Raw genomic sequence first — 26,698 nt, 5'->3', positions numbered from 1 at the left:
TACAAATCTAATAAATAAATGAATGAATGAATGAATGAGGTATTTTGTTGTGAGCAGGGGAGTGGAGGACTCTTCGTGTGAAATATTTTTTGGACTCTCTCAATTGTATTAATGTCTGAACTGCAGTGCGGGTTCCCAGAATTGGTTTAGCAAATGTTTTGTATGCTCTGGTTAGCAGTGTAATATTGCCAGAGAAGAAGCTACGCAAGATTACATTAATCACTCTTAGTGCCTTTTTTTTGCAATGTTGTTACAGTGGGCTCTGGCACTTAGCTCATTAGGTATGAGCTAATGATGGTTTCCTTCTTGCAGCCAGGCTGAGCATCTCGAATGCTGCATGAAATACAGTTAATCTTCCTTTAAAAAAAAATAAAAATAAAAAAATTATACAGGTAGTTTTCATTTTTTTTTTTAAATAATTTTTATTTACAAATATACATTAAAACAATAACAACTGACAATACATTTACATCTAAACAATGTACAGAACACACACGAAACTTAAAAAGACGAATCTATTTTGTCACCCCTCCCCTCCTACAGCTGGCTCTACTGACAGCCAACATTTGGTTCTTAGCGGTATTGAGACCAGTGATTTAATTAATAACCTATATTAAATGTTTTGTATTGTATATTAATGCATGTAAATTCTTTTTATACAGTTAATAATGAAACATACCTAACTTGCTTTCTATTGAGTAGACAGAAATAAAGGTTACTGTATATTGATTCTTGGTGTTTTTGCCTTTATAACATTTCTTTTATCACGCAGCGCTGCTAGTAATTGTTCTTTTATTCAACCATGTATAGAAGTCTTTCCAAATCTGATAGTATTTTGAGTTGTCTTGTTCTTTTAGCTCCAGTGTAAGCTTGTCTGCTTCTGCACAATCTAGCATTTTTTTAATTAAATTCCATTCATTTGGCATTGCTTCATCTTTCCAGAATTGGGCTATAGTAATTCTTGTTGATGTTATTAAGTGTAGTATCAAATAGTACTTTTCCTTCTCCATCTGGTTTTCAGTTATGCCAAGCAAAAATATATCTGGTTTCATTTCTAACTCAATCTTAATTATTTCTTTTATCCACTTTTGAAGTTTGTGCCAAATTGCTTTAACTTGTCTACACGTATGACAAGTTATACAGGTAGTTTTCAATTGACATCTAGAGTCCAGCCTAACATTTCGTGTTTCTAAATGAGAGAAGTTGCTAAATGAGTTTTGCCCCATTTTACAACATTCTTCGCCACCGTTGTTGAGTGAATCACCGCTGTTGTACTGCAGTTGTCAAATGAATCTGGCTTCCCCATATGTCCATAGGTCCTTTTTTCAGTGCCATTTTAACTTCTAATGTTGTAAGTGGAGGCATGCTTGCGATTTTCAACCTCAAGTAGCTTTGAGTGATGTGGGTTTAAAATCTCCCAGAATCCCCCATTGGGTCGTGGGCTGCTAGCTCTGTGTTTGTCCTCCTTAGCAGGTGGGGACTTCAACTCCCAGTACTGTGTTCCCTCAATTTTCGCAGGGGATGTGTTCCGCGACTGCCCGCGAAAGGCGAATTTCCGCGAAGTAGAGATGCGGAAGTAAATACACTATTTTTGGCTATGAACGGTATCACAAACCTTCCCTTAACACTTGAAACCCCTGAACTGCAATTTCCCATTCCCTTAGCAACCATTTCGATTATTACTCACCATGTTTATTTATTAAAGTTTATTAAAAGATATATTTATTAAAGGCGGACGAAAGTTTGGCGATGACATATGACGTCATCGGGTAGGAAAAAACATATAGGGAAAAAACCCGCAAAGTATTTTTTAATTAATATTTTTGAAAAACCGTGGTATAGACTTTTCGCAAAGTTCGAACCCGCGAAAATTGAGGGAACACTGTATTCAAATTCCCGTTTTTCCTTGTTCCCTTTCAGGCAAGGCTGGCTCCTTACCGCCCCCCTCCTTGGATAGCCAACGTCCCGACATGCTGCTGCGGGTGACCCTCGGCGGCCTGACGTTGACCCTGCTCCATCAGCCCCCTGGGCTTTTTCCATCCGATGTCCTCTCCCTGGTGGTGGCTCAGCGGTTTTTCTCCCAGCTGGCCGGCCTGAAGGACGCAGCCTTCGGAGGCCGGGATTTTCACCCCCTGCGCTACTGCTTCGAGGAGGCCATTCCACGCAGCCATGTCAGGTGAGGCTAGTCCAGGGTTTCTCAATTATTATTTTCTGTTATGCCTCCCCCAGGAAGAAGTAAACATTTCACGCACACACACCCCAACTCTCTGCTGGGACGATTGTTTGCAATACTCAGTGTTCTGTCAGGCTCTCTGGTAGAATCCTCCCAAAAATTCACAGGTACAAATTTCAGACACACACACGTTTGAAAATTCAAAACAATGTTCTTTATAATGAAAATTCACTTAAACCAAGCCCTCTTTTGGTATAGCAAAGAGCACTCGTCTCCAAACAAACTGGTAATTTGTACAAGTCCCTTATCAGTTCTGTGATACTTAGCTTGCAGCTAAGTTCTTCTTTCACAAAGCTTGCAGCTAAGCTCTTCTTTCACAAAGTGAAACACACTTTGCTCTGGTTTAGTTTCAAAGCGGGGAAAAATCAGCACACAAAGGTCGAAGTCAGCAAAGCAGACACGAAACACAACGATCAGATAATCCTCCACAATGGCCAAACCCACAGGCTGCTATTTATAGCAGCCTCACTAATTACCACAGCCCCACCCAATCACAGGTGGCCTCATTTTCTTTGATAATAATCTCTCAGTTGTTGCTGCCTATGCATCGCTCTCTGCATGCGTGGCTGTATCATTAACTCTTGTTCTGAATCCAAGGAGGAGCTAGATAATTGATCTCCTTCTGAGTTGTCTGCCACACTCTCCTCCTCCCTGTCACTCATGTCTTCTTGGTCAGAGGAGCCTTCATCATCAGATTCCACCAGGGGCTAAACAGGCCTGCAGCACGTGGATGTCTCCCTCACATCCACAGTCCTTGGGGCAGGAGCAGGGCCAGAGCTAACCACAACAACTCAGCATGTTTTTGCTGGAAAAACTCAAGTGGTTTATCACAGTGATTGGGGTTTAATGCGTTTAAGTGACACCTTAATTTATTTGGCTTCATGCTGTTCGCTGCTAACATTTTTTAGACACAGTAAACATACTGGTCTTTCTTCCTCTCCCACTGTGGTCACAATGAAGCCAAGCACTACATAGGCTTCGTCATATTTCCTCGGGAGACTTACATTTGCCACATTATCTCTGTCTCTCTTCTCCTTTCTTGTCCCTGTTAAATATTTTTCCACGGTGTCTCTTAAGGGTTTGTTATATGCACTTGATATTTCTTACTCTGTGCTGTGTGCTATTGTTTGGTGCAAAAAAACCCTACTCCCCGTGGCAAAAAAAAGGTATGTTCCCCGTGGTCACACACTCCCCCCCCCCACATCGCTCCGCGTCCCCCTAGGGGGACCTGCTTCACTATTTGAGAAACACTGATCTAGTCCATGGTTGCCTGTCCTTAGCAACCTCCGAATGAGAGAACTTCAACTCCCAGAATTCCCCAGCCAGTCAGTGATTTCTACGCTCAGCAACCTTAAAATAAGAGAACTTCAATTCCCAGAATTCCCCAGCCAGTCAGTGTTTCCCACCCACAGCAACTTTCATGTGGGTGGACATCAACTCCCAGAATTCCCCAGCAACTCCCAGTGTTTGTCAATGTTAGCAACTGGAATGGAATGGAATGGAATAGAATAGAATTCTTTATTGGCCAAGTGTGATTGGACACACAAAGAATTTGTCTTTGGTGCATATGCTCTCAGTGTACATAAAGGAAAAAGATACATTTGTCAAGAATTGCAAGGTACAACATTTAATGATTGTCACAGGAGTCAAGTAAGCAATCAGGAAACAAGCAATATTCATATTAAAATATGAAGGATCCAAGCAACAAGTTGCAGTCATACAGTCATAAGTGGGAGGAGATGGGTGATAGGAATGATGAGAAAAAACTAGTAATAATAGTAGTGCAGACTTAGTAAATAGTTTGACAGGGTTGAGGGTATTATTTGTTTAGCAGAGTGATGGCAGGAAAAAAATTGTTCCTGTATCCAGTTGTCGTGCTGTGCAGTGCTCTATGGCAGTGTTTCCCAACCTTGGCAACTTGAAGATATTTGGACTTCAACTCCCAGAATTCCCCAGCCAGCAAATGTTGAAAAAGTTTGTGTCCAGGATGTGAGGGATCAATTTTCACCACCCTCTTTTTGATTCGTGCAGTATACAGGTCCACAATGGAAGGCAGGTTGGCAGCAATGTTTTTTTCTGCAGTTCTGGTTATCCACTGAAGTCTGTGTCGGTCTTGCTGGGTTACAGAACCGAACCAGACAGTTATAGAGGTGCAGATGACAGGCTCAATGATTTCTCTGTAAAACTGTATCAGAATTCTGGGAGTTGAAGTCCACGCACCTTAATAGTTGTCTAGGTTGAAAAAGACCGCCCTAAGGTGAGGACCCGGATTGTGGGGGCAATAGGCTGGCTCTGTTAAAAAGTGCTATTGCTAACATGTTGTAAGCCGCCCTGAGTCTAAGGAGAAGGGCGGCATAAAAATTGAATAAATAAAATAAATAAACAGACATGGATTTTTCCTTGCTCTTAAATTTGCCCCTCTATCCTGCTCTCATTCGGTTGTTTATGTTTTTTTTTCCATCTTCCAGGCTGACCGGGGCTGCGGTTCAACTTACCTGCGAATGCAAGGCTTCTAAGCAGCTGCGTGGGCTCAACTGGGACGCCTCCTTTGGCCTTCTGGAGATCTTGGAGTGCCTTTGGCCAGCCAGCAGAAGGACGGGAAAACCCGAATACACTCAGGTGCAGATCAGGGGTGGGGGAGTGTTAAGGAGTGTGCATGACGGCTCTTGAGTTATCAAGGGCCTGCACAGAAGAAAATGTGGGATTCCAGCAGATATCCAGGAGATATGAGTAATTATTCAATCATACAAGGCAGATGCATTAAAGTGTTTACCTTAGAAATAGCACAGTCAAGTTAAACAGTCCAGTCATACACATGGATGACCTGCAAGGTCCCTTCCAACTCAAACAAACAAACAATTCAAATCAGTCAATATCTCTCAGTACAATAATAATATTACAAGCCTGTCTTTTCTTACATATTAGACAAACATTACAGCTTACAAATACATTAAACTACCATAGAACACACAGAGTTTACTACATCAGTCACAGTGAACAAGCAGAAAGAACAGAGAGAGCAGAGAGAGCGAGAATCATGCTTACTGGCTCCCTCTTGTGGCAATTTGCAACACTATTTCTTAAAGCTATAGTACTTCAATACATATAAGCATTCATTGTTTGCTTGTGTATATATTGCAAACCCAGTTGTTTCATATGTAGTACTAACAGGGAGGGTCTTTGGGGAGGGGGCTGGAGAGGTTGGGGTGTTTTCTTCCTGGGATGTGAAAGAGAACGACATTTAATACCCTTTCCCAGCTCCCCAAATATGTCCTATTCTGAAAATAAGCCCTGCATGTGCCTAATATAAGCCTTACCCCCCCAAATAAACCCTATTTAAATGGCTGTGCAGTTGGCCAACCACTCATTCTACCTGGGTTGCTTGCGTTGCCACCAATATCAGCAGAGGCAAAGGGGTGGACCTGCCCCCCCCCCCCCCATTGGCTTACCTCTGGGCCTCCTGCAGCAAGGCCGCCCATGCCCCGAACAAGTGTCGGGAGGGAGGGTGGAAAGAAAATGGGAAAGGGAAGAAAGGAATCAAGGAGGGAACCCTGAATCAACCTTGAGCTGGTCAGGATCGAACTGCTGTCAGTGGGCAGAGTTAGCCTGTAATATTGCATTCTAACAGAAAGGAAGGAAGGGAAGAAGGAAGGAAGGAAGGAGAGAGAGAGAGAGAGAGAGAAAGAAAGAAAGAAAGAAAGAAAGAGAAAATAGCACTTAGACTTATTCTTGCCCTCAACAACCTGGGTCCTCATTTTACGACACTCTGACCAGCAAATAGGGAAGCCTGATCCCCTTAACAACCACGTTGCTAGCTTATCAACTGCAGTTGATTCCTTTAACAGATTTGGCAAGAAAGGTTGTAAAAATGGGGCTGAACCCCACCAAACAAATGTCTCACTTAACAACAGACATTTTGGGCTCCATCGTGCTCGTAAGTCGAGGAATACCTATAATTCAAAATGGCTTTGCTGCATTAGTTGTGTAAAATAGCTGCGGTGGATTCCTGGATCTCTCTCCGGCTTCCAGATGGGACATTCCAGAGTTCCCCTCCCAGTCCATCGTCGGGGTCCGATGCCTTCCCTTCCTCTTCCTGCTATTCCCGTTTGCGAGGGAGCTGCGTAGCGAGTCGACCACCGCAACAGCGCAGGCCAAAGCTGATTTTCGATTTCTCGTTCTGTTCTAGCTGCTGGTCTTTCCCAGCCCGGGACCCGTTCCCTACAGCCAGGCACCTCAGCCCTGCGCACACATCCGGTCCAAGCACTTGGAGAAGCTACCGTCCTCCAAGGTTTGCAGTCTGGGTTGGGTTGGGGGAATTTTGGCGGTCTTGCTGGGCGTGTCTGAAAAAGCGTCCTCTCCACCCTTGGAGGGTCTGTTCCAAGTCTCCCCAAACTTGGCAACTTTAAGACATGTGGACTTCAACTTCCAGAATTCTCCAGCCATGGTCAGCTCAGCTGGTCACAGATTGTGAGGAAAATGAGCCAGGTCCTTCTGGGTATCCTAGGTAGAACCTGGGGAACCACCAGAGACTGTAGAAGCTCCAGCTAGGGTAACATCTGAGTCAGAGGATGATGGGGACATTGAGGACCCTCTCTTAGATGCTAGAATTAGAAGAATGAGAGACAGGCACGGATATCTCTATAGACATAGATTTGGACATTGAATAATACTTAAGAAATTAATTTCTTCCATGATCAGGTTCTTAAGTAGAAAAGTTTGTAAGTAGAAGCAATTTTTCCCATAGGAATCAATGTAAAAGCAAATAAGGTGTGCAAACCCATTAGGAAAGGAATAAAAGCTTGGAATTTGGGTGGGAGGAGGAGGAGGAAGAAGAGGAGGAGGACAGTCACTGCTGAAGGAAGAAGGTGGGGTGAGGGGAATAAAAAAAAATCCAAAACTTTAAGGCTTAAAGAAAAAAAAAGAGGGACTCTGTGGCAATGCCCAGAGAAAGGAAAATGCTTTGTTCGCTCTGGGCTGCCAAAGCCTCCTTAAGTGCCACCGAAAGGCTCCTCTGGCAGCCCAGAAAAGCCCGAGATGGACGGGATTAAAGGGGGAATGGCAGGAAACTGGCTGGGCCTTCGTGCCGCTCTCAAATGTCCTGAGAAATTTTTCCAGGCTCGGGTTCCTAAGTAGAAAATGCTTTTTAAGAAGAGACAAAAAAATCTTGAACACCCAATTCTTATCTAGAAAAGTTCTTAAGTAGAGGCGTTCTTAGGTAGAGTGTATCTCTATGTACATTTTGCCATCTCTGGCAGTATAAAAAGAGAGGTTCATGGGAAAGAGGGTGTGGAGAGTCAATATTCCTAAAATGGAGAACAAGCACTGGAAACAGAATCAGAATCTCCCTGGATTCCGAAACCTGGTTTTGATTGGAGCTAAAGAAAATTACTGTATTTTCTGAGTATAAGACCCACCTTATTCATCCCTAAAAGAGGCTGAAAATTGAGGTGAGTTTTATGAATGCAGCTTTTTTCAAAGCTTTTTCCCCCAGCTTTAACTAGGTGCTAACGATCTTCCCAGCTCTTATCTCGCAGGTTCTTTCATGGTTACTGTCTGCAAAGAATGTTTTCCAAGCTCTAAGTCTTTGCAGAGGTTTTTTTCATTGCTCTAATTTGCTCCGAGTAAGTTTCTTTCCAGCCCTAACCTGGTGCTAACAATGTTCTCAGCTCTTACTGCTTGCAAGCTGTCATTGTTACTCTCCGCTACGATATTTCCAGCCCTAACCAGGTGTTAATGATGTTCCCAGCTCTTACCCGCTCGCACACTCTTTCACTGTTACTCTCTGTGAATAATGTTTTCCAAACCCTGTCTTTGCTGGGTTTTTTATTGTTCTACTTATTCAGATTTTTTCTTTCCAGCCCTAACCAGGTTCTAACAATGTTCCCAGCTCTTACTGGCTTGCAAGCTCTTTCATGCTTACTCTCTCCAAATAAGGGTTTTTTTTAAAGCCCTAACCAGGGGCTAAAATAATATGCTGGCTAAGGACGCTAGCCAGATGAATACCTGGTATGCAGATTCTTTTCCCTATTTTCCTCCCCAAAAACTAATCTTACACTCCGGTGCGTTTTACACTCCGAAAAATACAGTATATTGGAGCTGAGTGAGTAAATTGTCAAAGTGGAGAATTAACGAGTGAGAATTTATGAGCCTATTAAGGCTGACATTCTGATAGGGGGTGAATTGGCACGCAGCCTAGTATTCCAATGAACCCATCTCTGTTTTTTAGCATGTTACTTTATAAAGATGATTATTTATGGTTGCCTTTGTATCCGGGTTTTATTTGTGGATTAATTAGTGATAATTAACCTGACTGGGCAGAACAGCATTGGTCCCCAGGCCTTGAGTTTAACACACACACCCACACCCTGTTTTATGCTATAAAAAAAGCAAATTCCATGTTTGGCGTGATTAGGAAGGGAATCAAAAATAGGTCGGCAAGTGTTGTATTGCCTCTGTACAAATCGATGGTGAGACCACACTGTGTACAGTTCTGGTCACTGCACCTCAAGAAGGATATAATGGAACTGGAAAAGGTGCAAAAAAGGACAACAAGTATGATCAAGGAAATGGAGCTCCTCCCTTATGAAACCAGGATGCAGCGCCTTGGTCTCTTCAGCCTTGAAAGACGGCATTTAAGAGGTTACTTGATCGAAGCGTATAAAATCATGCTTGGGATAGAAAAGGTGGATAGAGAAAAAATCTTTATCACACAATACTAGGATGAGGGGGCCCTCCCTAAAGCCCATAGGTAAGAAAGTGAGGACAAATAAAGGGAAATATTTCTTCAACCAGGGGGTCCTTGGTTTATGGAATTCCCTTCCAGAAGAGGTTGTGACAGCTGTCAGCCTGGATAGCTTCAAGGCAGGATTAGACAGATTCATGGATGCCAAGTGTATCGGTGGTTATTGAAACGGATGTCCAAATGCTGCTTCTATGTTGGTTGAGGCAGGCAGGATTCCCTTGACTACCATTTGTTGGGGGTCAAGGGAAAGGGAGGGTCTTGCCTTTTTCTGCTCAAGATCCCCATGGACCACTGTGGGACACAGAATGCTGGACTCGAGGGGCTTTGGCCTGATTCAGCAGGGCTCTTCTTATGTTCTTATACCATCCTTATAGAGCGGCCTGGCCAAAGGGGCCTCGTCCAAGCTGACGGTGGAGCTGACGGTAGAGCTGGCCGAGTTCCTCTCCGAAGTGGACCTGGGTACCCTGGACCGCCTCTGCTCCCTGTTGCAGCCCACCATGGTGCCATCCCACCCAGGTGGCTACCCTCCCGAAGAACCCGTGGTAAGGCGGAGGGGAGGTGGCCGGCTGGCTTGAGCGGGTGCCTCCTCCTCCTTCCCCACTGAGGTTTCCTTCTCTTTCTCTTCCCCTTGCTGGTGCCAGCCAGGTTTCCCCCCGGCTGCCCAATGGCAGGCCAACGTGCAGCTGGTCGCCCCCAAAGCTTCCCTGCTCCTCCAGTTCCCCATCCCGGATCTCCGCGCCTGGGCCGAGAGGCGTGCCTGGGCCGAGAAGGCGGTACGCAGGGAGCGCTTGCGGCTGGACCTGGCCGGCGTCGAGCTGCGCACGGATCTGGAGCCGGCAGGGCCCACCAAGTTAGAACTCACCCTGACCAATTTGCACGGTGAGTTGAAGAGATAGATTTGGGCGCTTCTCAAACGTCCTCGTTCCCCGGGAAGAAGTCAACAAAGTCAACAGTTAGTGTAGCAAAACATTGTACAGTGATACCTCGTCTTACAAACCCCTCGTCATATGAACTTTTCGAGATATGAGCCCGGGGTTTAAGATTTTTTTTGCCTCTTCTTCTGAACTATTTTCACCTTATGAACCTGCTGCCGCCGCTGGGATACCCCACCTCCGGACTTCCGTTGCCAGCGAAGTGCCCATTTTCGTGTTGGTGTGATTCCCCTGCTGGGATTCTCCTGCAGCATCGCAAAAACGTGGAAGTCCGGAGGTGGGGTTTCCCATGGAGGGGAGCCTCAGGGGAATCCCAGCAGGCAAAAACGGGCCCTTCGGCTGGCAAAAGGGATGAATTTTGGGCTTGCACGCATTAATCACTTTTCCATTGATTCCTTTGGGAAACATTGTTTCGTCTTACGGACTTTTCACCTTACGAACTTCGTCCTGGAACCAATTAAGTTCGTAAGACAAGGTATCACTGTATTATGGTATTGTTTGGATCTGTGTGTAATATTAATGGTTAGTGCTGTCTGTATAGAGCTGTATATGATTCTCTAACTTGGATATGTATGTAGCTGTATATGCTGGTTAGTCTAGTGCAGTGTTTCCCAACCTTGGCAACTGGAAGATATCTGGACTTCAATTCCCAGAATTCCCCAGCCAGCATTTGCTGGCTGGGGAATTCTGGGAGTTGAAGTCCAGATATCTTATACCTTTACTATATTGGTCTGTGTTATCAGCTGAACAACCACCATCGTTACATTTCTGTTTGAAGTTTGGTATCCTAACATTGGTTAGCCCAGTGTGGAATGCTAATACTGGTGACTTGCTTAACTCCCCCACCCTCCTTTCTTCTACACAGGCATTTATGAAGATGGTGAGACGCTGTCGGTGCCTTGTTTTCGGGTGGGCAAAGCCCCGGACCTATTGGCCAGAGGCGCCGGGAAGAAGTACCTCCTTCCTAAGTAAGTGGAGTGGAGAATAGAGCGCTTTCCCGCGACAGAGCGAGTTTGGGGGCTGCAGTTCGGGGAGAGATGATGGTGGTGGAAATCCAGCTATTCTCTCCTCTCCTTGGCAGGCTCATCTTGACCTTCTGTCCAACGCCCACGGATGCCCCTTGGGATCTGGCGCTGGCAGCGGCCGAAGAGGTGGAGCTGTCGACGATCGAAAGCCCCTGTGAGCTGAAGCAGCCGGAGCCTTCACCCTTCTCCTCCAAGCGGACGATGTACGAGACAGAGGAGGTGAGAGGCTTTCCGGCTGCCCCAACCACGCGGGGGCTGGAGACAACCATGCTGGGCAAGGGAGACAAAATTTGGGGGGGGGGGCTACAGAATCTGAAAGCTGAGGAGGCGCTGGCAAGAATTATTCAATAGCTTTAAGAGGGGTGGACTTCAAGTCCCAGAATTCCCCAGCCAGCATTTAAATTTGAGGACTTCAAATCCCAGAACTCCCCAGCCATCATGCTTTTAAATTTGAGGAATTCAGCTCCCAGAATTCCCCAGCCAGCATGCAGGACTTCAAATCCCAGAATTCCCCAGCCAGCATGCAGGACTTCAAATCCCAGAATTCCCCAGCCAGCATGCAGGACTTCAAATCCCAGAACTCCCCAGCCAGCATGCAGGACTTCAAATCCCAGAACTCCCCAGCCAGCATGCAGGACTTCAAATCCCAGAATTCCCCAGCCAGCATGCAGGACTTCAAATCCCAGAATTCCCCAGCCAGCATGCAGGACTTCAAATCCCAGAATTCCCCAGCCAGCATGCAGGACTTCAAATCCCAGAATTCCCCAGCCAGCATGCAGGACTTCAAATCCCAGAACTCCCCAGCCAGCATGCAGGACTTCAAATCCCAGAATTCCCCAGCCAGCATGCAGGACTTCAAATCCCAGAATTCCCCAGCCAGCATGCAGGACTTCAAATCCCAGAATTCCCCAGCCAGCATGCAGGACTTCAAATCCCAGAATTCCCCAGCCAGCATGCAGGACTTCAAATCCCAGAACTCCCCAGCCAGCATGCAGGACTTCAAATCCCAGAATTCCCCAGCCAGCATGCAGGACTTCAAATCCCAGAATTCCCCAGCCAGCATGCAGGACTTCAAATCCCAGAATTCCCCAGCCAGCATGCAGGACTTCAAATCCCAGAATTCCCCAGCCAGCATGCAGGACTTCAAATCCCAGAATTCCCCAGCCAGCATGCAGGACTTCAAATCCCAGAATTCCCCAGCCAGCATGCAGGACTTCAAATCCCAGAATTCCCCAGCCAGCATGCAGGACTTCAAATCCCAGAATTCCCCAGCCAGCATGCAGGACTTCAAATCCCAGAATTCCCCAGCCAGCATGCAGGACTTCAAATCCCAGAATTCCCCAGCCAGCATGCAGGACTTCAAATCCCAGAACTCCCCAGCCAGCATGCAGGACTTCAAATCCCAGAACTCCCCAGCCAGCATGCAGGACTTCAAATCCCAGAATTCCCCAGCCAGCATGCAGGACTTCAAATCCCAGAATTCCCCAGCCAGCATGCAGGACTTCAAATCCCAGAACTCCCCAGCCAGCATGCAGGACTTCAAATCCCAGAATTCCCCAGCCAGCATGCAGGACTTCAAATCCCAGAATTCCCCAGCCAGCATGCAGGACTTCAAATCCCAGAACTCCCCAGCCAGCATGCAGGACTTCAAATCCCAGAATTCCCCAGCCAGCATGCAGGACTTCAAATCCCAGAATTCCCCAGCCAGCATGCAGGACTTCAAATCCCAGAATTCCCCAGCCAGCATGCAGGACTTCAAATCCCAGAATTCCCCAGCCAGCATGCAGGACTTCAAATCCCAGAATTCCCCAGCCAGCATGCAGGACTTCAAATCCCAGAATTCCCCAGCCAGCATGCAGGACTTCAAATCCCAGAACTCCCCAGCCAGCATGCAGGACTTCAAATCCCAGAATTCCCCAGCCAGCATGCAGGACTTCAAATCCCAGAATTCCCCAGCCAGCATGCAGGACTTCAAATCCCAGAATTCCCCAGCCAGCATGCAGGACTTCAAATCCCAGAATTCCCCAGCCAGCATGCAGGACTTCAAATCCCAGAATTCCCCAGCCAGCATGCAGGACTTCAAATCCCAGAATTCCCCAGCCAGCATGCAGGACTTCAAATCCCAGAATTCCCCAGCCAGCATGCAGGACTTCAAATCCCAGAATTCCCCAGCCAGCATGCAGGACTTCAAATCCCAGAATTCCCCAGCCAGCATGCAGGACTTCAAATCCCAGAATTCCCCAGCCAGCATGCAGGACTTCAAATCCCAGAACTCCCCAGCCAGCATGCAGGACTTCAAATCCCAGAACTCCCCAGCCAGCATGCAGGACTTCAAATCCCAGAATTCCCCAGCCAGCATGCAGGACTTCAAATCCCAGAATTCCCCAGCCAGCATGCAGGACTTCAAATCCCAGAACTCCCCAGCCAGCATGCAGGACTTCAAATCCCAGAATTCCCCAGCCAGCATGCAGGACTTCAAATCCCAGAATTCCCCAGCCAGCATGCAGGACTTCAAATCCCAGAACTCCCCAGCCAGCATGCAGGACTTCAAATCCCAGAATTCCCCAGCCAGCATGCAGGACTTCAAATCCCAGAATTCCCCAGCCAGCATGCAGGACTTCAAATCCCAGAATTCCCCAGCCAGCATGCAGGACTTCAAATCCCAGAATTCCCCAGCCAGCATGCAGGACTTCAAATCCCAGAATTCCCCAGCCAGCATGCAGGACTTCAAATCCCAGAACTCCCCAGCCAGCATGCAGGACTTCAAATCCCAGAACTCCCCAGCCAGCATGCAGGACTTCAAATCCCAGAATTCCCCAGCCAGCATGCAGGACTTCAAATCCCAGAATTCCCCAGACAGCATGCAGGACTTCAAATCCCAGAATTCCCCAGCCAGCATGCAGGACTTCAAATCCCAGAATTCCCCAGCCAGCATGCAGGACTTCAAATCCCAGAATTCCCCAGCCAGCATGCAGGACTTCAAATCCCAGAATTCCCCAGCCAGCATGCAGGACTTCAAATCCCAGAATTCCCCAGCCAGCATGCAGGACTTCAAATCCCAGAACTCCCCAGCCAGCATGCAGGACTTCAAATCCCAGAACTCCCCAGCCAGCATGCAGGACTTCAAATCCCAGAACTCCCCAGCCAGCATGCAGGACTTCAAATCCCAGAATTCCCCAGCCAGCATGCAGGACTTCAAATCCCAGAACTCCCCAGCCAGCATGCAGGACTTCAAATCCCAGAACTCCCCAGCCAGCATGCAGGACTTCAAATCCCAGAATTCCCCAGGCAGCATGCAGGACTTCAAATCCCAGAATTCCCCAGGCAGCATGCAGGACTTCAAGTCCCAGAATTCCCCAGCCAGCATGCAGGACTTCAAATCCCAGAATTCCCCAGCCAGCATGCAGGACTTCAAATCCCAGAATTCCCCAGCCAGCATGCAGGACTTCAAGTCCCAGAATTCCCCAGCCAGCATGCAGGACTTCAAATCCCAGAATTCCCCAGCCAGCATGCAGGACTTCAAATCCCAGAACTCCCCAGCCAGCATGCAGGACTTCAAGTCCCAGAATTCCCCAGCCAGCATGCAGGACTTCAAGTCCCAGAATTCCCCAGCCAGCATGCAGGACTTCAAATCCCAGAACTCCCCAGCCAGCATGCAGGACTTCAAATCCCAGAACTCCCCAGCCAGCATGCTTTTAAATTTTAGGACTTCAACTCCCAGAATTCTCAGCCAGCATGCTTTAGGTGTGAAGATTTCAATTCCCAGAATTCCCCCTGGCTCAACTCCCAGGATGCTGACTCGGGAATTCTGGGAGTTGAAATCCTCCCATCTCAAGAGTTGCCACTGTTGAGAATTACCGCGACACAGATTGGGCTCTAGTAAGAGTGGTTTTAAATTGGATGTTATTGTGAATTCTGCCTTTGGTCCCACCTACGTCTTGGCCTCTCCCTCACCCAAAAGTTGTGCCCCATGGTTATTGAGTCCTTTCTCAATAATCTGTTGGGGTGGGGGTGTATCCTTCCTCTTTGTCCTGGGGGTGCTGTCTCAGCTTGGTGAGGCATTTGATCACCCAACTAAATAACACCATCAGTGCTTAGAAGGTGCTGTTTTAACAACACATGCTAATCCTCCTCCCATTCCCTTCTGGCACTGATGACGTTGCGTAGCTGGGCCATGTAACATCTGCGAGAAAACTTGCCAAGCTCAGAAAGCCCCAAGGTCCAGCCCTAAAGCTGTAAATGTCCTGTGGGTATCATTGGATATCTCCTCTCCCTCTCAAGATGGTCATCCCCGGGGATCCCGAAGAGATGGCTGAGTTCCAGAGCCAGACGCTGGCCGCCTCTCGGTACACTCTGGAGCTGACCTTCCCCACCGTTCACATCTTCTTGCCGAGCAAGAAGTTCTACGAGAGCATCTACAACAGGTCAGAGTGCTCAGAGTACACGGGACGGTTGTGGACGACATACCGTATTTTTCGGAGCATAAGACGCACCGGAGTACAGTGGTACCTCGAGATACGAGTTTAATTCGTTCCGGACCTGGGCTCTTAAGTCGAGCAGCTCTTATCTCGAACGACTTTTCCCCATAGGAATTAATGTAAATAATTTTAATTGGTTCCAGCCCTCAAAAAACTCACAAAGTTAGTCTAAATTATGTAGAAAGACATGTTTTTAATGAAGAAATGTACATGTACATATAAATGAATAATGAAGTTTCTTTCACTTAACTTGTAAACTTTCTTAAACTTTTAAATTTACATATGTTCAACTTCTCTGCCACCCAATCCTGTAGGACAGAGGTCCCCAACCCTTTTTGCACCAGGGACCGGCTTTAAGCGATCAAGAGAGGAATGGGTGAATGAATGGACGGAGGGTGGGAAGGAAGGAAGGAAAGAGGGAAGGGACAGGAACAGAGGAAGGAAGCAAGGAAACTTATGAAAGGGGAGAGTAAGAGATGAATGAGTGAAGGGAGGGAGGGAGGGAAGAAGGTGGGAAGGAGAAAGAAAAGAAGAAATAGAGGAAGGGAAGGTAAAAGAGAGAAAGAAAAAGAGCAAGAAAGAAAGCAAGAAAGAAAGAAAGGGGGAAGGGACAGGAACAGAGGAAGGAAGCAAGGAAACTTATGAAAGGGGAGAGTAAGAGAGGAATGAGTGAAGGGAGGGAGGGAGGGAGGGAAGAAGGTGGGAAGGAGAAAGAAAAGAAGAAATAGAGGAAGGGAAGGTAAAAGAGAGAAAGAAAAAGAGCAAGAAAGAAAGCTGCAAGCACCCCCCCGAGACCCCCAGGCCAGCTGCAACCTTTTAAAACACGCGCGCCGCTTTGCAGCTGTCTCCTGAAGCCGAACGCGGAAGTTAGCGTTTGGCTTCAGGAGACAGCTCCTTGGCGCTTGTATCTCGAATTTGGGCTTGTAAGTAGAACAAAAATATCTCTCCCCTCCCAGCTCTTATCTCGAGTTGCTCTTAAGTAGAGCAGCTCTTATGTCGGGGTTCCACTGTATAAGTATAGTTTTTGGAGAGGAAAATAGAGAAAAGGATCTGTTTATCAGATATTCACCTGGCTAGCGTTCTTAGTCTGGTCAGTTTCAGCACATTATTTTATCCCCTGGTTAGGGCTTTAAAAAAAATCTTATTTGGAGAGAGTAACAATGAAAGATCTTGCAAGCCGGGAAGAGCTGGGAACATTGTTAGGGATGGAAAGAAAATATTCGGAGCAAGTAGAGCAATAAAAAACCATCTACAAAGACAGGGTTTGGAAAACATTATTCGCAGAGAGTAACAGTGAAAGATCTTGCAAGCGGGTAAGAGCTGGGAACGTCATTAGCACCTGGTTAAGGCTGGAAAGAAATATTTGGAGCAATTAGAGCATTGAAAAAACCCTGCAAACACAGGGCTTGGAAAACATTCTTAGCAGAGAGTAACAATGAAAGATCTTGCAAGCCGGGAAGAGCTGGGAACATTGTTAGGGATGGAAAGAAAATATTCGGAGCAAGTAGAGCAATAAAAAACCATCTACAATGACAGGGTTTGGAAAACATTATTCGCAGAGAGTAACAGTGAAAGAGCTTGCAATTGGGTAAGAGCTGGGAACGTCATTAGCACCTGGTAAGGCTGGAAAGAAATATTTGGAGCAAGTTAGAGCATTGAAAACCCCCCCTGCAAACACAGGGCTTGGAAAACATTCTTAGCAGAGAGTAACAATGAAAGATCTTGCAAGCCGGGAAGAGCTGGGAACATTGTTAGGGATGAGAATGAAAATATTCGGAGCAAGTAGAGCAATAAAAAACCATCTACAAAGACAGGGTTTGGAAACATTATTCGCAGAGAGTAACAGTGAAAGATCTTGCAATCGGGTAAGAGCTGGGAACGTCATTAGCACCTGGTTAAGCTGGAAATAAATATTTGGAGCAAGTTAGAGGAATGAACAAAAACTGCAAAGACAGGGCTTGGAAAACATTCTTAGCAGAGAGTAACAATGAGAGCTTGCAAGCGGATAAGAGCTGGGAACCTTGTTAGCATCTGGTTAGGGCTGGAAGAAACGTACTTGGAGCAAGTTAGAGTAATGAAAAAAAAAAACTCAGCAAAGACTTAGAGCTTGGAAAACATTCTTTGCAGACAGTAACCAGGAAAGAGCCTGCAAGATAAGAGCTGGGAAGACCGTTAGCATCTGGTTAGGGCTGGGGGGGAAAAAGCTTTGAAAAAAGCTACGTTCAGAGTATAAGATGCACCTGAATTTTCAGCCTCTTGAATTCACTGTCTCTTCATTCCCCCCAGGATCAATAACGACCTGCTGATGTGGGAGCCCTTCAGCCCCCTCACGAGCCCCATGGATCCTCCAGGAGGGGCCAGATCCGCATCCCCCTTTGCCTCCGATGGGCACCCACCCGCCCACTGGCCGGAGAGCTTTCAGATGTGCAAGTCAGCCTTTAAATGGGTGAGAAGAGGGACGTTTGGGGTAGGGGGAGAAGGAGAGCCTTGAAGGGGGCGGTCCCTTCCGGAGGAGGGGCGGGAGAGAAGTCTGCTTGCTATCTGATTGGCTATGGCCTGGAGGGTTGCCCATCATTGGATAGAACAAGGTTGAGGAACGATGGCTCCTTTATTACCAGTGGACTTCAACTCCCAGAATTCCTGAGCCGGCTTTATTATCACAGGTAATAAAGGGGCCATCGTTCCCCACTCCTGGGATTGATATTTATTTATTTGCTTGTTTATTTGTTTATTTATTGGGATTTGCTAACTTCCATAGGCAGTTCATCCCTTTTTTTTTTGCTGAAATTGGCATGCTCATCACTGAGCTTTTTTTTCTCCATCATAATTTTTTTAATTTTTTCTCCAACACAAAGTTAAAAAACTGTTGGTATGTCTCGGTATAGCTAGGCTATGAGACCTTCGACATACACCGGGCAGAGATTAAGAAGAGTGTGGATGTGTGTGTGTTATAGCCAATAATGACACAGACTGAGTTATGCTGATTAAGTACTATTTACATATATACATAAAACAGAAACAATCCATAAACTGCACATAGCAAGCACTAAGCAATACAATATAAACTGCATATAACAAGCACTAAGCAATACACACTCCCCCTCAAGGTAAAGACAAAAGTGAATGAGCAATTCAGCATCATTGTAGGAGAGAGTACTGGCGCCCTCTTATGGCGAACCAGCAAAGAACTCTTAAAGTGATATTACAACTTAAATACAATAAACTACAATAGGCAGTTTAACATGGCAATTCAAAACAACCATGTACCATGTACTAACAAAAACAATACATAGTTTCCAAAACAAAGTCCAGCTTATTTGTCAAACATATACAAATTTTTCCTTAATGGAGCTCTTATATCTCTTTCTTTTACAAAGTAACTAAAAACATATCATATCTTATATATTCAAAAGACTCTTAAAGTATAGCTTTTCATTATCTAATATTAAAACATTACAATAACCTTTACATTAATTGCTGGTCATCAGATTCATTTTTTATTTGAATCATACAAATCTGTTAGGCTCATTATTTTTTTAAAAAGAAACAATTTTCTTATAAGCTTTTAAAGACATTTTAAAATTTAATTTAATTTATAAATTTAATTTAATTTATTTTATAAATTTAATATTAATTATAAATTTATAAATTTAATTATTTAATTTTCATTATTTAATTTATAATTTTCATTATTTAATTTAATTTAATTACTAAATTTAGTTTGATATAATTTATAAATTAAATTATTTAATTTGTAAATTTAATTTAATTTTTAATTTAAATTCAATTAACTTAGCTGCCTACTCACTGACAGCGACTGTAGGCTGCTTACAGATTATAAAAACACAAAGTAGAAGAAATAAAAATAATAAAATAACAACACTCACATGCACACACATCCATACACCAAGAACAGACACAATCATTCATACCAGCCATTCTGTCCCACTCTGGGTTCCCCAGGCCCTCTACAGATCCACACCTTCAGGGCCTTCCGAATGAGGGTCAGAGTAGGGGGGCGGTCTCATTTTCGGAGGGTAGTGAGGGAGCCACCACAGAGAAGGCTCTTGTTCTGGGTTAGAGGTGACGGACCTGTGACATTCCTTGTCTCCCCACTCAGACGGGTTGGGGGGGTGGACCGGCAAGAGACGGTCCTTCAGATCACCTGATGGTCCCAAGCCATGAAAGTGTTTAAAACGGGACAAACAGTGCCCTGAATTGCACCCAGAAGCAAATCGTCAACCAATATGGAGAGGTGACACCCCCAGGTCTGCACAAAACCACGCAGGATAGAAACAGTTCCTTCTCCGTTGCTCCTCCTTGCAGATTCGGACTCCGAGGACGACGACTCCCACTTCTACTCGGCGGACGAGATGGGCGCGCAGCAGAAAAGGGGGGAGCCGAGGAACCCCTTCCCTCTCAGCTGCATTTCTGTTGTGCTCCGGGTGGGCCAGGGACGCATCACGGCACTCTGCGACGCCAAAGTGAGAAACGACACGAGCTGCATCCACTTTTGGGTTGGGGGGCGCCGTTTGCGAAGAGTCAGGCCAGTTCTCCTGAAAGCATCTCTCTGTTCTGACCCAGCTCTTAAAACACGACAAACCCGCTAAAAGTGAACTGAAAAAGATCCTTATTAGAAATGTTGGCAGTCCCAGAAAAACATTTCTCTCTCACCACAGTCTAATGTCCAGCAAGGAGATGAATTGTTGTCTGCCGTATCTGTTCATCTCTGCCCCTGCCTTTGATCCCCAGAGCTTGGGTGGGGCTTTACTAGCAGCAGCGGCTCTTCCGTCCCAAGGACCGGCCCATAGATTTCCATTGCTCTCCTCTTCTCTGCCTTCTGCGCATCCACGCATCAGGCACAGGACCCAGCCGTTCCTGCCTCTTGCTCACCAGACCTGGGGACCATTGATTCTCCATCTGATGGCTGATGGAGGGCCCAGCCTGTGTCTCTCTCCCTCTGCCAGCTCCATTCCCTCTTCCTCCTTGGAGCTCCAGGTTGCCTTGATGTTGCTTCTTGACTCCCACGCCGGCCTCCTCTTCCTCCTCCTCTGATTTCGGCTGCTGGAAGGGCCAGTGGCGACACTCTTTTCCCCACCTGCTTCATCTTTGTCAGAAATGTGAATCCCCTGTCAAGCATCCACATTGAAATCACGTGACCATGGGGATGCTGCAGCGGTCGTAAGTGTGCAAAACAGTCACAAGTCACTTTTTCCAGTGCTCTTGTAATTTTGAATGGTCACTAAGCAAACTGTGTGGAAGTTTTAAAGCCGATGTTGGGTGCTCTGTCTGAAGTAGAGTAGGGTTTCCTGCTTAAGCAGGGGGTTGCACTAGAAGACCTCCAAGATCCCTTCCAACTCTGTTATTATTATAATCCACAGGCTGCATCTTGCGTTTGAAAGCCTTGCCTAGGCCCTTCCTGCTTCTCAACTGCCCTCCCTCAACCTAGCCCCTTCTCCCCCCACTCTCTGACTCGGTTCTTCTCTGCAGGGCGAAGGGGGCAAGACGCTGGAAGCCTCTCATGGGGAACTCGTCCTGGATGTGGAGGAATGGGAACCTCTTCAGCGTCTCACACTACAAAGGCCGCGAGGACCTCGGCTACTCTCTGCATCGAGGCCGAGAAGTGGCACTTTATCACAAAGGTGGGGATCTAGATCTCGTGCCTCTGTGTGTGTGTGTGGTGGCCCATCCCCCTCCTGTGCAGCTGATCATGGATTCTGAGGATCGAGAGACGGGTGGGGGTGGGATCCTAGGCCAGTCTGAAAGCCAGGAGGTGGGAGAGCAGTGTGGAGTCAGAGGCTGAAAGCTAACCAGGGCGTGTAGCACCTCCAGAGGTGCCCATGAGTGACTCAGAGGAAGAGCCTCTTCTTGACGCCAGAGTACGCAGGAGTGTCAGAAGGCAGAGTGGCTGAGGAGGAAGAGGTCTCTGCGTGAGTAGATCTCTAGAACACTCGGCCACGCCCTTTTGGCTACTTGAGGGTGAGTCTCGTGACAAGTGATTGAGGGAAGCCAACTTTCAAATGTGATAGATGGCTGTTCGATCTGGCTCTTGGACTGTTTATGTGAATTACAAAATAAGAAGGTGCCAACTCATGTTAATTAGAGACTGGACCAAAGAGAACTATTTGGGAGTTTGGCTTATGTTTGAGACTCTAATGAAGAGTTGAGACGACCGGAACTTATTTCTTGCTTTGCTGATACATTTTTTATTTTTTATTTTTTTTAATATAAATTTTATTGAGTTATATACATATTTAAAAATACACATAAACAGAACTTTGTGTTATTAGGCTTGTGAATACAATTGCAGGTTGTTTGCTAAGCAGTGTTTTTCAACCAGGTGTGCCGCGGCACACTAGTGTGCCGTGGAACATGGTCAGGTGTGCCGCAAGAAGGGAGAGAGAAAGAGAGAGAGAAAGAAAGCAAGAGAGAGAGAAAGAGTGAGAAAAAGAAACAAAAAAGAAAGAAAGAAAGAAAGAAAGGAGAGAAAGAGAAAGAAAGCAAGAGAGAGAGAAAGAGAATGAGCGAGAGAGAGAAAGCAAGAGAGAGAAAGAAAAGAGAGAAACAGAAAGAAGAGTGAGAGAGAGAAAAAGCAAGAGAGAGAGAAAGAAAGAGAGAGAGAGAAAGAAAGAAAGCAGAGAGAGAGAGAGAAGAGAGGAAGGGAGAGAGAGAACGAGCAAAAAGGGGAGGAAAAAAGAGAAATGAGAAAGTGATTGAGACAGAATGAGAGGAAAGAGAGAAAAGAGAGAGAAGTGACTCTTGATTTAAAGCATATGATAAAAAGCACCCAAAGAATAAGAGAGAAAAAACTCCCCAGTCCTCACCTGTTTTTGGAATGGTTCAAGAGTGTGTACACACACACACACACAAGGGGGGGGGGGGCAAAATGATAGTATGTACTGTCTTAGAGTGTCAGTTTGGTTGGTGGTGTGCCCCAGGATTTTGTAAATGAAAAAATGTGCGCACAGCTCAAAAAAGGTTGAAAATCACTGTGTTAAAAGGATGTAAAGGATGATACAACATATAATTCCGACCCACCCCTTCCCCTGCTGCCTCTTTCCAGCTTACCTTGTTATAAATTCACGGATAATCGTATCAGCGAGATTATATACATATACATATATAAATTATACATATATACATATCTATACTTATATAGAAATAACAATAATAGCTCAGATAAAAAGAATACATGCTGATAGATTTTACATATTTAAAACTTTCTGCTACTAATCACAAGGATTACATGCTTAAATCTTGTCAAGTCCGTGTGTGTGGACCTATTTCTTGGGGGGGCTCATTGCTGGGACAGAACAGTGTGTAGGCAACCAGCTCGGCGGAATTGTCTTGAAGAACACGGGTGCCCAACCTGTGAGCTGCGGCCCATTCACAAGAACACTGTGTCGGGTGCGCAGGAGCACATGCACACAGCCCCACTCGCGGTGAACGTCACAAATGCTCGGGGCCTCATTTGCGTGAGCATCACAAGGGCTCATGGCCATTCTCATTGAGAGGACTCTGGGGCCCCACTCATATATGTGTCATGGACTCTTGCGGCCTCAGTTGCACGAGTGTTGTAGGTGCTCGGAGCCTCACTTGCACGAGCAATGGGTGCTTGTGCATGCACGCCCACATGCTTACCCTTCCCACAGAACCATGTCCAGTCAACGAAGCAGTGGAAGTGATTTGCCGGTGCCTGGAGGCTGTTGGGACATGGATGGGTGTCAACAGACTCAAACTCAACCCTGTGGCTGTGGGTTTTGCCTCCCAGGGACAATTCCATCTCTCCATCCATCCTGCTGGGGGGGGGGGGGGATCATTGACCCCCTCCGGGAGGGTCCACAACTTGGGCGTCCTCCTCGATCCACAACTCACATTAGAGAACCATCTTTCAGCTGTGGCGAGGAGGACGTTTGCCCAGGTTCGCCTGGTGCACCAGTTGCAGCCCTATTTGGACCGGGAGTCACTGCTCACAGTCACTCATGCCCTCATCACCTCGAGGCTCGACTATTGTAACGCTCTCTACATGGGGCTACCTTTGAAAAGTGTTCGGAAACTTCAGATCGTGCAGAATGCAGCTGCGAGAGCAATCATGGGCTTCCCTAAATATGCCCATGTTACACCAACACTCCGCAGTCTGCATTGGTTGCCAATCAATTTCTGGTCACAATTCAAAGTGTTGGTCATCACCTATAAAGCCCTTCATAGCATCAGACCAGAATATCTCCGGGACTGCCTTCTGCGGCACGAATCCCAGCGACCAGTTAGGTCCCACAGAGTGGGCCTTCTCAGAGTCCCATCAAGTAAACAATGTCATTTGGCGGGACCCAGAGGAAGAGCCTTCTCTGTGGTGGCCCCGGCCTCTGGAACCAGCTCCCCCAGAGATCAGAATTGCCTCCACCCTCCTCGCCTTTCGTAAGCTCCTTAAAACCCACCTCTACCATCAGGCATGGGGGAACTGAGTTATTCCTTTCCCCCTAGGCCTATACAATTTATGCATGGTATGTTTGTTTGTTTGTGTGTATGTTTGGTTTTTAATAAGGGTTTTTTAATGGTTTTAAATATTAAATTTGTTACATGCTGTTTTTATTGTTGTTGTTAGCCGCCCCGAGTCTACAGAGAGGGGCGACATACAAATCTAATAAATAAATAAATAAATCCCCCTCCCCCCCTCTGGGCTGCCAATCTGGTCAGATTAGGGAATTGCTGTTTAAGACTTCAATTCAGGGGTGAAATATTCCCGGTTCGCTCGTGCCTGTTGGTCGTCGGATAGCCGGTCGCGAAGGGAGTGCAAGGCTCCGCCCAGATGCCGCCATTTGGGTTCTTTTACCCTCTGCTCATGCGCAAAATGTTCTTTGCATGCGCAGATGATGATTTTGGTAATAGAAAACCCAACAGAAAGTTGCCATAACAATAACTGAGAATCGGTTAACGACAGCAACCAGGATTGGGTGAGACGTATTGTATTGTATTTCGGGAACAGTGTCTTTTCTGTTTTGGTGAAGACATCTGACGTTCTCATCCAACTATACTGTTGGTATGTCTCGGTGTAGCTAGGCTATGAGACCTTTGACATACACTGTAGCGAGGGAGAGAGAATTTTAACAGAGGGTGGGTGTGTGGTAAAGCCAAAGAAACAAAAGACACAGACTTAGTTATGCTTAATAAGTACTATTTACATATATGCAAAACAGAAACAATCCATAACGAGCACTAAGCCATACAATATAATAAGCACTAAGCAAACACACTCCCCCCTCAAGACAAAGCAAAAACGAGATGAGCGTTAAAGCATCATTGAGGGAAGGAGTACTGGCGCCCTCTTGTGGCGAACCAGCCCAAAATATTTAAAGTGATAGTACAAGAGACTACAATAGGTAGTTTACAATGGCAAACCCTAACAACCATGTACCTTGTACGAACACATACCCTCTTTGCTTTTTCTTCTGCTGACTTTTGGGATGGGGGAGAGAGAAAATGGGGTCGGGAAGGGTCAAAGACCTCAGGGATTAATCTTAATCTGTAGTGCTTTCTCTCTTCTTTCGGCCCTCCCCACCCACCAGCTGTCGTGGAGGACTACCTTACAGCCGAGCATCTGGAGATTCCCAATTTCCTACCGCCTGAAGGGCTACACCCCACCATCTATGCCTCCCAAGAGGGACCCATCAACTGGCCTCTGGGGGCCAAGAAGGACGGCCCCTTCAAGATGTTGTCTGTGGCCATTCAGATCAACCTGGATATGGAGAAGAAAATAAAGGTACTGTTCACACCCAGCCTTCTCAAGTAATGATAAGCCAACTTACTCACAACTAAAACAAACCCCTTTTCAAAATGGGGCAGGATCAGTCTTTTATTCACGTGAATAAGCAAAAACCAGAGTTTATTAGATTTGTATGCCGCCCCTCTCCGAAGACTCGGGGAGGCTCACAGCATAACAGTAATACAATACATTACAAATCTAATAATAAAAAATTAAATCCATTTAAAAAGACATTAATAACATAATAAAACCCCTAACTATGCAGTCACACACATTCAACCTAATCTATCACGCAGTAAGGCCAAAAACAGAATAAAAAGGGGGAAAGATGGTAATTATCCCCACGCCTGGTGCCAAAAGTGGGTCTTCAGCATTTTACGGAAGGCGAGGAGGGTGGGGGCTATTCGAATCTCTGAAGGGAGTTGATTCCAGAGGGCTGGGGCTGCCACAGAGAAGGCTCTTCCCCTGGGTCCCGCCAGCCGACATTGTTTTGTCGACGGGACCCGGAGAAGGCCGACTCTGTGGGACCTAATCGGCCGCTGGGATTCATGCGGCAGGAGGCGGTCTCGGAGATATTCTGGTCCGATGCCATGAAGGGCTTTATAGGTCATAACCAACACTTTGAATTGTGACCGGAAACTGATCGGCAGCCAGTGCAGGCCGCGGAGTGTTGGTGAAACGTGGGCAAATCTTGGAAGCCCCACAATGGCTCTTGCGGCCGCGTTCTGCATGATCTGAAGTATAAGCTGCACCTTAGTTTTGGGGAGGAAAAATCTACCTACCAAAGTATTCATCTGGCTGGGGTCCTTCGGGACATTATTTTATCCCCTGCTTAGGGCTGGAAAAAATCCTTTTTTTTTGGAGGGGAGTAGCAATGAAAACAAGCCTGCAAAGATTTAGGGCAGGAAAAACTGCTTCAGAAGGCAGTTGGAATAAAAAAAATCCTCCAAACTGGGAAGCTCATTTTATTTAGGGCTGAATCTGAATCAGTCCTTTCCTCACTTCTGTCCCAGAGGGTAGGCATGTCCTTGAACCCCTGGAAATAATGCTTTGTAGTTGCGTCTGTTCCCTTCTGACATTCACCCCTCCCTAGTTCCCACAAATATCAGGTCTTCTATAGATAGTGTTGTGGTTGGCTCTTGCCCAGCTCCTGCCCCAAGGAATGTGGAGGTGGATGCAGGGGAAACATCAACATGTCATAGGCCTGTTTTATTGCCGACAGAGTCAGGTAGTGCAGTTTCCTCGGACGAAGAAGAAGGTGGGGGTGACTTGGAAGAGGGGGGCTTGGCACACAGCCCAGGAAGTTAATCTCCATTATCTTCGGTTGATTTGGATGCGGAAGTCTTGGACCCACGCATGCACAGAGTTATGCATAGAAGAGACCAATTGAGGAAATATCACAGGAGATAAGAGAGGCCACCTGTGTTTGGGTGGGGCTCCAGCAATTAGAGCTGCTGATATAAATAGCAGCGTGTTGGTTTGACCATTGTGGAAGATTATCTGATCGTTGTTCTTCAGGACTGTGCCT

At 46.3% G+C, this 26,698-nt stretch overlaps 1 protein-coding gene across 1 annotated transcript in view; it reads left to right on the top strand.

Annotated features, from left to right (window-relative positions):
• The window catches only part of ATG2A (autophagy related 2A), a 94,673-nt gene that overhangs the window by 31,679 nt on the left and 36,296 nt on the right, over positions 1-26,698 (top strand). Inside the window, 14 exon segments of the mRNA XM_070766508.1 lie at positions 1,921-2,176; positions 4,702-4,852; positions 6,420-6,521; positions 9,350-9,517; positions 9,617-9,854; positions 10,773-10,875; positions 10,989-11,151; positions 15,214-15,356; positions 17,697-17,856; position 17,973; positions 19,737-19,894; positions 20,901-20,957; positions 20,959-21,052; positions 24,974-25,167. Coding sequence (XP_070622609.1) covers positions 1,921-2,176; positions 4,702-4,852; positions 6,420-6,521; positions 9,350-9,517; positions 9,617-9,854; positions 10,773-10,875; positions 10,989-11,151; positions 15,214-15,356; positions 17,697-17,856; position 17,973; positions 19,737-19,894; positions 20,901-20,957; positions 20,959-21,052; positions 24,974-25,167 — 1,988 coding nt within the window.

Source organism: Erythrolamprus reginae, chromosome 13 (genome assembly GCF_031021105.1).
Source record: "Erythrolamprus reginae isolate rEryReg1 chromosome 13, rEryReg1.hap1, whole genome shotgun sequence".
NCBI classification, from domain to species: Eukaryota; Metazoa; Chordata; class Lepidosauria; order Squamata; family Dipsadidae; genus Erythrolamprus; species Erythrolamprus reginae.
This window is presented reverse-complemented; position numbering and strand designations above follow the sequence as displayed.